Source organism: Xenopus tropicalis, chromosome 1 (genome assembly GCF_000004195.4).
Source record: "Xenopus tropicalis strain Nigerian chromosome 1, UCB_Xtro_10.0, whole genome shotgun sequence".
In the NCBI taxonomy this organism is placed as follows: Eukaryota; Metazoa; Chordata; class Amphibia; order Anura; family Pipidae; genus Xenopus; species Xenopus tropicalis.
In genome coordinates this window covers 161103338-161119091 of record NC_030677.2, presented here as the reverse complement: position 1 = coordinate 161119091, position 15754 = coordinate 161103338, and the positions used below count along the sequence as shown (strand labels likewise).

General features: G+C 38.3%; 1 protein-coding gene across 4 annotated transcripts in view; it reads right to left on the bottom strand.

Moving 5' to 3' along the window:
* Nucleotides 1–243: 243 nt before the first annotated feature.
* Nucleotides 244–15754, bottom strand: part of sbno1 (strawberry notch homolog 1) — a 36068-nt gene continuing 20557 nt past the window's right edge. For all 4 annotated transcript variants that reach the window (XM_018090435.2, XM_002935197.5, XM_018090438.2 and 1 more), the window contains 17 exons: nt 14418–14569; nt 13833–14033; nt 12434–12616; nt 12144–12322; nt 11441–11572; nt 11228–11363; nt 9538–9650; nt 9063–9134; nt 8041–8140; nt 7483–7557; nt 5401–5547; nt 4418–4512; nt 3530–3622; nt 3255–3392; nt 3085–3161; nt 2454–2647; nt 244–1657 (listed from right to left, as the gene is read on the bottom strand). In XM_018090435.2, coding sequence (XP_017945924.1) covers nt 1515–1657; nt 2454–2647; nt 3085–3161; nt 3255–3392; nt 3530–3622; nt 4418–4512; nt 5401–5547; nt 7483–7557; nt 8041–8140; nt 9063–9134; nt 9538–9650; nt 11228–11363; nt 11441–11572; nt 12144–12322; nt 12434–12616; nt 13833–14033; nt 14418–14569 — 2230 coding nt within the window. In that variant the 3' untranslated portion in view covers nt 244–1514. The remainder of the gene's footprint in view (nt 1658–2453; nt 2648–3084; nt 3162–3254; nt 3393–3529; nt 3623–4417; nt 4513–5400; nt 5548–7482; nt 7558–8040; nt 8141–9062; nt 9135–9537; nt 9651–11227; nt 11364–11440; nt 11573–12143; nt 12323–12433; nt 12617–13832; nt 14034–14417; nt 14570–15754) is intronic.

Sequence of the window (15754 nt, the reverse complement as noted above, 5' to 3'; positions counted from 1 at the left end):
ACAGCATTTTTCATCTTCCTGTAACACACACCCCCAGGGGGTTAGGAGTATTATTTGAAATTGGTGTCTGCTTGACTTGGACCAGTACTGCTCCACCCAATCAATGGATTTGTTGAATAGAGGGGATCTAATGATCCTGCGCACAACAAAATACAGTTAATGTTTCTAAGGAGCTAAATGAATTTTGAGCATAACGGACTAAGCACATTTACATCCCTCATTAAAAGAAATATTTAAACACAATTTGTTGGTTAGTACAATAACGTTTATTTGTTCCATACAAGATGCCAGTACCTTGCAGGAGATTTAAACAGGTTTTTACAGTCTCAAAACGTTCAATAGTGCAACCTGTGCAAGCAAAAAGAGAAAACAAAAAAAAGACATTGTCCTTTTCACGTCCTTATAAACATGAACTATTGGAGGCAAAAAAACCTTACCATATTATAGATAACTATTCACATTTGTACATTACAATTTTAAACAGCTCAAGATAAACTCTACAATGTCTTACAACATATTAAATGGTATTCAAGTTACAGAGAAGGCCAAAACACAACAGCAGGGAGCCTCGAGTTATACAAAGAGGTACAGCTCAAGACTTCAGTGAAAACCCCTCCTATTAAATTACGTTAAGCTACGTAAGAAAAAGAAACGTGGAGGTGGAATTGGATTGTTCCCATTGTGGAATAAAACAGGGAAAAAGGGTTTGTCAGTTTGGATAAAAGGCACAAGCCCTTTCTGTAGCACAATAGAAAACCCCATGGTTACAGAATTTGCAAAGAAGTTCACAAGAAACTTTTTATAAGACCAAATGTTTTGAAAGTGGGATAAAAGATGGAATTTAACAAAAAGCAGGAAAACAAAAGTTTCTTTCCTTACAACAGGACTTTCAGAAGGCTTTCTATACATGCTTTCAGAGACATGCGCTGCATTAACCAAACGGAGGAAGAAACACAAATATACCCTTTTTTAAATACAGTGCATTAATGAAAGCATGCATCTTTAACATTACAAGAGAGGGAAAGACAACCTATATATACACATATATTATATGCATCATACCTTCCATGTACATGCATTTAGGGAACGCTTCCTGTGAATTCTCACTGATTACCAAGTGAAACCCTGAGCACTGTATTGAAACATGAACACAAGAAAGCAGTACAGTACAGGTCGCAGTTCTGCTCCGTAAAAGCAACATGTGCAGTTGGCTTCAACAATTTCATTTAAATAAAATTAAGATTTGGGATCAGGGAAATTAAGTGGAGATGATATGAAGCACCTAAAGTAAAACAGGAAAAAAAGAAAAATATGTGCCACTATAAAAAGGGACTTGTGGATTGACACCAAAACCCCAAGGAACTCTTATGTCCTGACTTCTAACAGAACAGAGTGTTCCATATATATATATATATGCTCAAGTAGACGAACTCTTTGGAATCTGTCCCTGATTTGTATAGCTTTGCTTTGACAGTTACCAGCCACACCCAGGTCACCGCTGCCCTACTCTCATGTTACAGGGTGCTGAAGTTGCTGATACTCTGAGGGTGGAGTTGTTGCCACATCTGTTGCTGTTGGACTGCAATTTGCTGAGACTGGTCAGAAGTGGACAGCAGTGTCACTAGTGAGGAGACACAATTTGCAGGAATGATCAAACCTGTTAAACATAAAAAAAGACTGTGTGTAAGCAACTGCAATGCTCATCCAGATTTGTAGAAATAATCGCTGTTGTCTTGCTCCCAAGCAAATAGATATATATAAATAGTTGTGTACGTTTGGCATGCTAAAGTCCTAACTCTAAATCTACTTTAACAGTTAGAGAGGGTTTTTTCTTTTTTTTTTTTTTTTTTTTTTAAAAGAAATAGGGCAAAATTCACTTAACTGAAAAACACTGAATGCATCAATTTTTGGGGGTTTATATCCCCTTCAAATTAAGACTTTCAGACTCTGATGCAAACTGTTACACTGTAACATGTTAAATGGACCATAATTGTTAGATGCAACAAATTTGTATGTTACTTTTACTAAGTGTCAGCTTTTAGTTATTTTTTTCTACTACTATTTAAATAAACCAAAAATTAGGATCTATTTACTTTATGTACCACTACTCTTAAGGTCCAGTGTCTGAGGTGAAATGTATGGTATTTGTAAAGTATTTTTTATGTAAGTGCTATAAAAATTATGGTTGCAGATATATGAAAACAATGCTCTATCACATATTCAGCAATATTTAGGGCAAAGCGCTCGCCTCGAACCTAAACCAAACCTAAACTGATCTACAAGCTGGGAACCAAGCCATTGTTCTGTCTGCACGTCCCCCTCCCAGGGGGCCAACTGTACTGTTTGGGAACCACTGGCCACATTCCAAAATGCAATACAATACAACCCTTAGATGATCCTTTGAATAACAGAAACTCAAAATTGTCTGTAAAACGCTAGAAAGAAAATCTCACCAACAATTCTCTGCCCATCTTCAGTTCTTAAGCGGACAATTTGCATTTTGACATTTGTACCACTGACAGAAGCTAGAACTCCTTCCACTTTAGTCCACACGCTTAAAACAGAGCCACACAATACATAGTATGTCCGGCAGCGCAGTCCAATCTCGCAGACCAGGCCCAAGCTTGCTTTTTTGCAGTTACCCCGCCTGGAGAAAAGTGCACACACGTTAGCTTTAAATATTAAATTATGCATAATGAAACAGTGTTATTTGGACTTAAATTTCAAATAATAAGTCCTTTATTGATCTGTTACTTTACATTGAATAATGCTGCTAAATCCTTCCCCTTATGCCTAAGCATAAGCCTGGGTGCTTTGTTCCCCTAACTATTCTGCTAACCATTAACTAACACAGTAGATCTGGTTGTGAATGGCCAGTGAAAGGCAGGAGCAGCTGTAGCCTTATTTCATGTTAAATACTGATTTAAAGTAATGCCACTGCAATTAGTGGACTGCTAAAGCAAAATTATAGCAATTGCAATTCTAAAAAAGGTTCTGATCAGTTTAGCTCAAATGATAAAGCATTTATACTTCACAAACAAGGCGCAGTTAAAATAAAGATGCAAGTAACTTTTATTTACTTACCAATAAGCATGAGTACAGATATCTGCAGAGGATATGTACTGCTCTTTCCAGTGAGACTGGGCATCTTCAGAGGTTACCTTAACAAAAGAAATTTGTTTTTAATGCTTTTAATAATCAAATGTATGTGCAGGGATTTTGTATATTTACATTTACAAATCAGGCAATTTTACCTTTTTGTACTTCTTTTTTAAATCCAATAAAGTTTCTAATTTCAGTTGTTTCCCTGTGTTTGGTCTGTACACCAGGAAAAGCTTCTTTTTCGGATTAATTTCCTTCACCAATATGCCAGTTTTTTTGTTGTTCCTTATCTGCAGGAATAAACGATGGATGTATGATGTCAATCAACAAACTACTTTAACAGATATTGCATTAGAATATTTGTAGGTGATAAAAGGTATGTAAGCATGTTTTAATCAGATCACACTAATAACTGAATTTTTCCAACCTGGAGAGATAAATAAAATCCATCATCTGGTCCAGTCTGTTCAGCCCAGATTTTAGTTGCATCTTCCCATGACATTCCTCTTTCAACACTTATCTGAAATAATATATAAAAGAAAATAAAGCTGAAGTGTCTACATTTTAATTATGTGCTTACAATGTAAGTTTACAATGTAAGTTTATGTTAATCACAAAAGCTTCCACAGAGAGAAAATGAATGTGAAGTTACTGAGTGATTGGTCTGTTGCTTCTGAGATAGCATTTTTAGACTGCTAATACCAGGCTTCTGGCTCAACATCTGTCAGAGTCCGCATTTTCTATTACAGGTATCGGATCCCTTATCCAGAAACCCATTACCTAGAAATTATCAAATTACGGAAAGTCCACCTCCCATAGACTCAGTTTTTAATAAAATAAAAATAATTTCCTTTTTCTATGTAATAATAAAACAGTAGCTTGTACTTGATTCCAACGAAGATATAATTAATCCTTATTGGAGTCAAAACAATTCTATTGGGTTTAATTACTGTTTAAATAATTTTATTAGCAGACTTAAGGTAGGAGATTTGAATTACGGAAAGACCCCTTATCCCTTATGGTCCAGAGCATTCTGGATAATGGATCCTATACCTGTATTAGCACTTTGGGATATTTGCACTGCAAATACTCAACTCTGGCTCAGCAACCCTAGGGTTAACTTAGGAAATTCATAGAAAGTGGACAGATATGATCGCAGACACTTCAAAGAGAGCTGCTCAGCAGAATGCCTACTATTAGCAACTTAAATTTGATTTTTTTGGGATTAGATCTCCTTTAAATTTTATATTTGGGTCTTGATATCCTTTATGACTTTGCCTATTACATAGAGTGTAATTAAGCAACATATACATACTGTATACAACTCCACATGGCCAGAAGTAGAATAACCAGGTGTTAAAAACTTTTTGGCATCAGACTTCCTCACTTTCTCATCTCCGGATCCAAGATCTAAGGGGAAAAAATGGTTTGAGAAACATATTAAGGCCATCTAAACGTTAAACTGTTTCACTTACTGGTCTTTTTAACCTGGGCAATAAGAACTAAATAAAGATACAAAAAAAATAAAAGTCTGCACGTAATTTCCTTTTACGTGGAAAAGTTTCCATGCCAATGTTTTGTCTTCTTTTCTGGAAGTCATCCTGAGAAACTACACTTTCTTCAATTAAATCTGAAAAAAGGCACAATGTTGCAAACATGCCTTCAGTTATATTTATGACCCTTAGTTTAACTGAAGTCCTGTGCATATAAGCAGCATCCAATCTGGAACAAACAAGCAGGGACTCAAAGGCACAATGCTGCTTTAAATGAACTTTAACATGTAGACAATGATATTCTGAGACAATTTGCATTTGGCTTTCATTTTTTATCATTTGTGTTTTTTCAGGTTTTAGCAGCTCTCCGGTTTTGAATTTCAGCGGCTCTCCCGTTGCTAGGGTCTTGTTTATATTAGCAACCAGACAGTAGTTTGACTGAGAGAATGGAATATGAATAGGATGGGGTCTCAATAAAAAGATAAGGAATAAAAAGTACATGCTGGGGTCAGTGACACCCATTTGAAATAATTAAAAACAAATGAAAAGTTGCTAGGAATAGAATATTCTATAAGATATAAAAAAGTTAACTCAAAGGTAAACTACCCCTTTAAAAGGGATAGTGCCATTCTTAGCAACTTAACTGATTAGAATGTAATGTTAGCATTGTAAAAAGTAACCTATAATCTCACAAGTAAGCAAATTACGCAGTTTCAACATTTCCAAGTTAGTTAATAAAATCATATATATTTTTTTTTTTTTTTTTTAAAAGACAAGAAATATTGCATATATTGAATGTTTATACCTAAAATGCCCATGTCATATCGCCCATTCTTTTTGGCATTCTGTATAACAGCACTGAGGGTATCAGAGAAATACTGGAAGAGGGCGTTTTGTTGATGCACTTCCATGCCCAAGATACGGTTAAGGAACTTTCCAATATTGTTGTAATCTGTAAAAAATAAATATTCCCGTTAGAATGCCATTCTCATAGCTTCCACTTAACTTATCCTACAGAACAGGGATCCCCAACCAATGGCTCATGAGCAACATGTTGCTCACCACCCCTATTGACGTTGCTCATAGTGGCCTGAAAGTAGGTGCTTATTTTTATATTTTTGACTTGGAGGCAAGTTCTGGAAACACTGAGACACCGTTTTACTCAAAGCAGACCCTCCAGCAAGCGATATGGGGCTACCTAATAGCCAATCACAGCATGCCTAAACCTTTTAGGCTTGTGTGGCTCACCTACACTCTTTTCATCTGAGTGTGGCTCACAAGTATAAAAAAAAGTTGGGTCTCCATTATGTCCTTCCAAAATCTCTTTATAGGGGGACATGACCAGACCATGTGTATTACGTTGGCACCTGGGGTGTTGCATTGGGGCAGAGATCATCTTGCCTTTTGCCAATTCTTAGCAGCTTTAGAGGGGTTTTTAGGGGTTATGTACACTTGGTGGAGAAGTTTATATTGTATGAGCCTGTCTTTAATTGATATTAGAAAGTCCCAGGCAGTGTCTACTGCTTCCTCCCATTGTTCCTCTTGAAGGTCTGAAACGGCTTGCATCCAGAGATGACATGCACGTTCAAAGGGTGCTGGAAGACTTTCCACTATGTTCTTGTATAAGTTGGATTGAAGTGTTTTTGGTATGGCTGCTTTTAAGGCATCCCACACTATGCCTTCTGATGCAGACCCGTCTTAAGTCTTACCGAGCAGTGAGAAATATTTTCTGGACTCTTAGTGCGTCTCCTCTTGGGAGGTGCAGTCAAGTGGATTAGACTGGGGATCTTCTCTGGAGGTCATACTGTATATGTGTCTTCAGAAAGGGGCCATCAATACTCCAGGGGGTTTCTGATCAGTTGCTGGTTAGAAAAGTTGCCATGATATCCTGTTTGCAGGATGGTTCAGGATCATCACTGGAGAAGAACTGCTAAGAGATGTAGAGGAGAATGTTCATCGCAGAATTCCCAGGATTGCCGGGATTAATTAGGAGTTAGGTGGCTTGTTCAGATCCAATTGTAGGCTGCAGCTTTCTGGTGAGAGGTTAACTTAAAAGAACTCTGTAGATCACTGTTACTGGCATCTGGCGACTTTTTGGAGAAGGGAGATTGCCTGGCCCTTTTAGTTGTACCCATTATGCACTGATGACGCAGTGAAAAACTGTGTGGTATCATTATTTTGAATCCTCAGACGAGCTAGGTAGAGCACGCTGTACTGCACTGGTTGATACCCCTCTGTCCTTTCCTGGAGGCCCACTATCCTTACATTGTTGCGCCTATGTCCATTTTCAAGCTCTTCATTTTTATCTAGCACTTGCTTAAGATGAGTCTGTACTGACCGCATAGTGTGGACGTGTGGAGCCACTTGATCTTCCAGCACTGACACTGTTCTCCACTTCAGCATTTCTTTCGCGTATGGCCTGCATATCCTGCTGAATGAGCGAGATGTCTATCTTGAGGCCTTCGAATTGGCAGGTGGCAGTGGCACGAGTCTCTAGAACAGCTCCCATTATATCAGCAAATGAGGGTTCTGGCAACGTTTCTAAGTTTGGCTGCTGTTGTGGAGAGTGCGGAGGAGAGACCGGGTCTGCCGGTTGCTGTGATCCGTGTGAAATACTCGAGGCAGGCCGCGGCCTCCTGCCTTATTTTTGGCTGTACTTGCCCATGATAGTAGCGCAGGAGACAGACGATCTGTTGTCCTTGGCTTGCAGCTTATATATCAAGCTCTTTTAGGAGGGTGAGCAGGCTGCAGCGGGCAGGATTCATACGGGGTTCACAGAGCAGCGAAAAGCACAACTATTTACTGAGCCATCTTGGACATGCCTCCACACATAGATTCTTATTCGAAATTGAGTTGGTCACTTGAAGGGAAAGAAAAGGAAACTTACCTTTATCAAGAGTCAGAATTCCTGATCTGTCTTCAACATTAATAAGGCCAACGCCAATTAATCCCTGTCGCACATCTAAAAGGGTAGGAGATAAAATGTTAATTTTGTTTTGGCATATATTTGCTAGCGACTCAATTTTTCTTGACAAATAGGGATATCTGGGAAGAGAGGGCAGATTTAAGAAGGGGATCATGTAGCACTATCAGCAGAATGCACACAGAAGCACTTATTGATGATGCCTTTCTGAAATGAATGCTTGCATTGTGCATACCAGGTAGAAAATGGACAGCAGTCAGCATATCAGTCCTACAGCAGGCTGTACTGGAGGGCAGCAGACTGGACAGAACCCTACAAGTGATGTAGGGTGTGTGTTCAATGAAATTAAGCATTTAAAAAAAACAATTTGGTAGGATTCTTTATAGGTCACTTATTATATAAATATTTTTTCATGCTGAAAGAATAGTTTTCCTTTAAAATGATAGTCATACTATAGTGCCAGTATAGCATGAATTACAGAGCAAGAGACCCAAATTACTAATCAAATATGTATATGCATACCTTTGAAGAAGTCACCAGGAAATTCAGGTGGGGGAGACACCAGTGGGGAATCCAGGCTTACAATGGATTTCATAACAATTTCCAGGGCATTTCTACCATACTGTAGGGGAAAAACAAAGCCAACATGTACACATTTTTATAAACATACATTTAAAATAATGCAATTCTGACAAAAAAGCAAAAAGAAAGAACATGAATGTGTTACATTTAACCTACATTTATGTAACTTGTACTAATGTAATCATTTTTGTATATTTGTTCAATTTGTCAGCTTTGGCTAATGGTTACTGCTAACCCAGGCTTTACAGTGGAAATTATGCAATAGAATTTTAGTGAAGACTGGCTTTGCATAGAGTTTTTTTTGGTGCATTTTTGTGTTTTTCAGGCTTTTTTGTGATCTAAAAAAGTTGCAAAGATGACAAGCAGACCAATGTAGAAATTTTAATGGATTGCAGAATATACTGTAAAAGTAGCTTATTTTTAGGGAAATGTATATACAGTTTTACAATACATCATAAAACAAGAATAACAGTCTTCTTAAAGTTAAATTTCCACCGTGTGTTCAACTGATCACTACCTCCCTCCTGCATCATCTCCCCATAACCCTTCCCCATCTTTGCCTGCCCATGTCCCATCATCCCCCTCATATACCATTGGTGACTGTAGAGTTGTGCAGTGTCAGATCTGGATCCTAACTCTTTGCCAAGCAGCAGCATGCACAGAAATAGCTTTTACTGCTTATGTGCCTAGCAAGTTATCAACCAGATTTGACAAGGGCAAAGATAACTGCTAACCACACTGCACAACTAAAAGGCGGGCCCAATCCGGTTAAGAACTGTGTGTGTGTGTGGCGGGGGGAAATAAAGTTAAGCAAATGGCTTAGCAGAGAAGATGGGACGGATTGCACATACTGAGGAAGCCACAAAGTTCTATGTTGCTTGAAACAGAGGCAACCACAAAGGGAAGTGGCCAAGAGAACCTCTCTATAGGCATAAATAAAACCAAAATATTTAAAACATTACCTTGTTATCAAAATTAAATCTACTTAAATCCCTTGATTCAGTTGCTCTCCTGTCTCCATGTGTTAATGCCCCCTAAAAGAAGCAAAGGCGTTATTAAGAAAACAAATGTCTATCATGTAACTAGGTTTAAGACCTAGATCAACAGAGAAAGGGTTTCATTTCAATGGCTTCTCATATTTAAAACCATTTTAAACAGGAGAAACATATAAATTTGTTTCAATTACAAAACACATGCACAGTTTGGCCTTGTAAGTTTGAATACTAGATGAAAAACCTCAAGCTCATTAAATTTCAATGGGAATTTATTCCTATTATTGAAGCCAAAGAAAAGACTATGGTATATAATAAAGTTATAAAACGAACTTGCTGCAGTGATTGGCCAAACATCTGTGATAAAAGCTTAAAACTATTGAAGGTTTGAGCAATTTTGGAATGGGAAGTGCCTAAGACAATGTATCGTGCAAGATATACTTACCAAGCTTTCTAATCTTTTTGCAACAATTGAAGCAAATCTTTGTTCTCCAGCTAGTTCAGAAATTAGGAAGACATATTCAGGAGCTGTAACCTGATTGGATCTGTGAGTTCTTCCTACAAAGAACAGAGATAACAATCTGAACAAATAATTACAGTTAGATGCCATAGAAGGATGTTTGCAAATACTATAAGCAGTTCCACACTTGCCATGGTGAAAATTCTAAGCTTGCTAGGCACGCAACTGCTGTGGTTCTGGACTGCTGTTAAGATGAACAACAGAAGCACCATTATACTTTTCAGTGCATCTAATATAACCATACTGAATAAGACTATCACTTTGAAAAAGCCAGGATGGGTCCCAAAACCCGGCCTTGAGAGTAATACAAATCAAGTGCACATTGAATCCCGTATATACTCGAGTATAAGCCGATCAGAGTATAAGCCGAGGTACCTAATTTTACCTAAGAAAACTGGAAAAACTTATTGACTCGAGTATAAGCCGAAGGAAATGCAGATGCTACTGCAAGTTGGAGTGATATCACCCCCATCCCAGCAGCCAATTAGCAGAACAATGTGAAAGCATCAAGATAGCAGCTCCCAGTATATATCAGAATAGCACGCAATAGTAAGAAATCCAAGTCCGGCTTGGGACTCCCCCTGTTACATGGGAGTAGGAGAAACAATAGGTTATTGTGCCGCCTTTCACAGTCCATCTCTTTCCTCTCATAGCTCTAAGGCCTCATTGGGGATACATACATTAAGCCCTTTAAATCGTTTATAAAAAATCTTTGTCTAAGGCTCATTTTGACACTCACTTTCCCTCTTGCTCCCTCTCTCTTTATCTGACCCTATTTAAAAGAGCTTCTTTTAAAAGAGAATCCTCTATAGTCTGCTAATCCACTGGGTGTACTGACAGAGAGAGAGACAAGAAAGGCAAAAAGATACAGCCCTGGGAAATATAGCAGTGCTGTGACTGACATCCTAGGAAGGAAATATAGGCCATACAGGCCCGTATAGGCAATGGACAGCCCTTTTCATTGACACTGGAGGATGGCAGTCACAATACAGGAACCCCCACACACAATGACAGCATTGTCATTTATTCCCTGCCGCGTATGATACCGCCGCCGATGGTCACATCGCGTCGCATCGGTGCCCTGTCTGTACTCTTTCCCTGTAATGTGAAGCCAATGCTGCCGGTGCTCAATCATCTTTGCTGTTTGTTTGAATGCTACCGGCGCTCAACGTGACAGCACGCACGTTCGGACGTCCACAACGTGCGCGCTCGCAACGGTACCGTATATATGCGAGTATAAGCCGAGGTTTACTTTTTCAGCACATTTTTAGTGCTGAAAAACTCTGCTTATACTCGACTATATACGGTAAGTGTCAGTAAATAATATGCGTTATAATATAAAACTGTCTTCATATATCCAAACTACAAGCCTTGCACTATACAGTGCTTTGGCCACTATATTTCAGTTTACTTGGTCACATGGGTGGCCAAACTGGACAAAGGCGAGGGTGCCAAAGGAGTGGATCTTGGTGAACATGGCAAGCTTTATAATGAAAAATGCAGCAGACTGTTTGAAGGATTTACAAAAAGTAGAAAGAGTATTACATACATTTATACTAAGAAAATACAAAACTGAAGCATTTCATACACTATCAAAATTAAATTATTAGCTCACCAAACTGCTGAATGGCTCTATCTGCACTCCAAGGTAATTCCAATGTCATGTGAACCCTGCGCCTCTGATTTTTAGCTCGACGGTCAGCTTGCAACGAAATTCCTGAACTTGCTGCTTCAGAGATGATTGCTATATTCTACAACACACTGTACTGTTAATAACAGACAACTGTACATTAAATGAGGTTTACAGAATATAATTTAGAACACATACCTTCTCACCATCCATAAATCTCTGCTTTTCTGTGATATTTAATATTTCTACTGGCACATCAAGTTCTGACCGCGACTCATAAGATATGCTTCCATCATCGTTGCTTACGACTCTACCCTTCCGTCCAGTCATCTTTATAGAAAGAGCAAATTACAGCAATCAATATAACACGTATCAGACATTGGCAGTTGTATGACAAAAGCTCAAAATTGCACAGTCAGGATGAAATTATACAAGGTGAGATTAAGTTTTTTAGTATACAACCTAAATCCCATAATTACATTAAGGAATGAGTCTTCATCACTCACACCCAATAAGATAAACTATGTAAATTAACGAGACATACATAAACACATACTGATGAACCATTGAGAAGACCATAAAAACATGAGGGCTCGTTTATGTCCGCAAGTTCAGTGAGCAAAGTGCAATTTCGACTGCAATTGCCATTTCCCCCCCCCGATAGGGAACCATCCCCCACCACAGAATTCCATTATTATTACAGATGCAAAAGGCCAATTCTTTTAAAGGAAACTGCACTGTGCCTACTGCAACTGCATCTGATTTGCCAAAACTGTGCATAACAGCGCATTTTGATGCAAGTGCCTTTATTGAAAGTGGATTTTATGCACAACTGACTGCAGGAAAAGTGAAAACTGCCCACTGTGCCTGCAGGCACATATGTGCCCGTATGGTTACCTACCTCTGCTACATTATCAGGACCTCCCAGTTCATCAATGAGCTCATCTAGTGTGTTTGGAGGAAGAGCTTCAGCCAAGTTTTCTAGTTTGTCCAGCAGTTCCTTCTTCATTTGCTGTGCCCTCTCCACAGCATCCTGACTGGTCACACAGCTATTACTTACATTAGTATTATTTAAAGGTGCTGAGAGATTAAAAAAAAAACAAAAAAAAAAAAAACGTAGAATGTTATATTTAGGCAAATAGCCAACTTGAGCAGCACAAAACTAAAGTTTTGCCAATTTATGTGTCTCACCTGGAACGCTTGTAGTGGTAGTAGTACTGGTAGCTGCAGCTTTAACAACAGACGAGAAGCTTGGACGTTTAGATCCAAGCCCAGAGGCTAATAAGGCACTTTGAATGGAATCTGGATCAATGCTTTTCTTTTTCTTCTTTTTGTGTTTGTTTTTCTTATGATCCTTTCTAATTAGCCATGGATCTGATCAAATAAAACAACAAAGCAAAAACCTAAAATGACCAACTTTTAAAAATAATTTTTTTGAGCTTTAGAGCTGAGCCATAGTCCCTACATAAACAAATCTGCTCTGGAATAAATCCCTTTTTAACAAATAAAATTAAATTATAATATAAGAGTTCTTGAGACATTTATTCCACATGCAGCATAGCAGGGAGGACACCCACTTCTACACTGCCAATGGAAGCATTTAAGGAAGCCGTTTTAAAGAGGTACTTGCTCTATGGCACTAAGGTGCACCAAAAGGATAAAGGCGTTCTGATATCGTATCGTTTTCTACAAGATCATGGTGACCAAAATAGCTTTTTGTCAGTGGCTTACAAACAGAGTCTGAGACACTCCTAGATTTAAATTAGTTATTAAAATTGTTAGTAAGTTAGTAAGTAAGATACTCATTTATATTACGCAAAATACAGAGTCAATGCATTAAAGGGCCAGTTACATCAGAAAAAATTAGATCATAATCCACCTAATCATAAGCTCAACTTTTTAAACTCTTTTGCCAGAACTATACTCACAGAATATCTAAGAAGTGCATGCATTGAAAATGTATGTTTCTGTTGACGTGTGAGCCACATTTAAATGTAAAATGTTGGGGAGCAACACAAGCATTAAGTTCCTGTGGGTGCCAAATAAGGGCTGTGACTGGTAATTTGGTAGCCCCTATATGGACTGGCAGCCTAAAGGAGGCCCTGTTTGGCAGCACAAGCCTCCAAGCCAGGAATTCAAAAATAAACACCTGCTTTAGGGACACTGGGAGCAACATCCAAGGGGTTGTGGGGCAACGTGTTGCTCACAATCTCTGGTGGGGAACAATGCTCTTGCCAATCCTCTAGCTCCCGAAGCTTTGACAGAATGCAAACATAAATTTACACTACAGATACTACTGACGCCCCACCACTTTAAAGATGTCTAGAGTGCCAACGTTTGGTTCAGAGCATGTGCAGCACACAGGAGGTATGCACGCCCAATCAGCCTGTTTATAACTGTAGCAGAGCTAGGAAACACATTTTGTTAAGTATTGCTTGGTTAAGCAACTGAAAAATAAAGGGGGCTTATTAAATCAATTAACAGATGGATTCTGTATTAAGATTTTAGTATTACTGTACCCTTAAAGGCTCAGAAATCTGTAGCAAAGATAAATTGCATGGACACAACCCACAAGAAAAACACAACTCACCATCTTCTTCATCCTCACTTGACTCATCTCTAAATGGATTAAAATCATCATCATCACCAGAGCTGACAGATTTAAAGCTTTCACTTTCACTCCCTGCGTCCTTTTCAGAAGTGTCTGACTCGCTGCCCATATCATCTGAGCTACTGCCTGCAAGGCCACCTGATTTACGAGGTTTCTTGGCTTCCCTTAATAATTCTTCACCTATGGAAAAAGCAGATGGTCAGATATTTTATGTGACAAAATGTTTATAATCCACTACAATATTAAACATTGGTTGTTACACGGCTGTTATTTTAATGGGCATTACACAGCCTTACACAGGTTTTTGTTCTTTCTTTAACTAAACAGGGCTACCAGGGAAACTGAAGCTACTCCATGCTTGCGTGCATTTTAATCAATACAACAGCCTTAGTACATACCACAGGACAGCTACTTGTGTTTATGTTTAAACTGTTAAACACACCCAAAATACTTTCCAATTTACTCTATGCTGCTTTCAGACTCTATACAGATATCTATGCAAAATATTTGGGATATTAAGATTGCATAATTAAGTATTGAGGTGCAAAACACTGACAGTCTCACCTTTCCTTTTCTTCACTTTGCTGTCTTTGCTTGGACTATCCCTAGGGGAATTATTATTGCTTTGTGCTGATAAGTCTATTCCAAGTAAGCTGAAGAGTTTTTTTCGATCAGGAGCAGGAAAATGCTTCTCAATCAGAGATTGCAGAACTCCTCTGTAGTCATGAAAGAATACACAGACATAAAAAACAAAAAAAAAAAAACAAAAGCATTTAGCATTTTCACAAGTGCTTTATAAAACAGAACTCCTAGTACAATATTTTAGAGGTATGACTGCTATCATCCAAAAACACAGATTATATTGATATCAACATGGATTTAAAATAGATCTAATCTAACTGAAGTACAAGGAATTATCTTATTAGGGAGAAAAAGGAAATAGGTCAAAAAGAATCATTTAGTTGGGACTCCATGAGAAATGCCACTGCAAAATATTAAAACATTCTGGATGAGACACAGGAAACAGGTTTCAGGATGACAGGTACTAACTGTGGTCACCATAAAGCAGAATGTCAGTGGAGAAATCTTTTCCAGAGGTATCCCGGTAAAATCCCAAATCCTTTCCGGGATACCTCTGGAAAAGATTCTGCACTGACATTCTGCTTTATGGTGACCAGTTAGTACCGATCATCCTGAAACCTGTTTCCTGTGTCTCATCCAGAATGTTTTAATATTTTGCAGTGGCATTTCTCATGGAGTCCCAACTAAATGATTCTTTTTGACCTATTTCCTTTTTCTCCCTTTCATGTCAGTGGTACTGGAATTACCAATAAAAGGCACATAAGTGAAATAACCTATTAATATTGTTGACCACAGAAACGCCACTTATAAGGATATATTATTTCACAGCATTGTTTCACAGTGCAAAAAAATTTATAGTTTAAAACATAGCAAGTAGCCAGGTTACAGAATACCCTTAGCTAGTGTCATGATAAGTTAAAGGTGTTAAGGATATATAAATGTATATTAAACTTGTTTTATTATTACAGGGAAAAAAGGAAAACATTTTTAAAAATTAGAATTATTTGCTTATGGATGTATATCCATTTACAAAGCGCTACTTATGTACGCAGCACTGTACAGTAAAATACATTAATACAAGCAGGGGGGTTGATAGATAAATACAAAGTATAATGGAGTCTATGGGAGATGACCTTTCCGTAATTCTGAACTTTCTGGATAAGGGGTTTCCGGATCAGGGATCCCATACTTGGGGAGCTTATATCTTCATTAACCTTGCCTGGGTGCAGCTTGGAAAAAATCCATGGGGGGGTGGGAATAGGGGGAGTGCCAGACCTCTCTAACAATCAGATGCACAACCTAAAGCAATAAGCGATTGG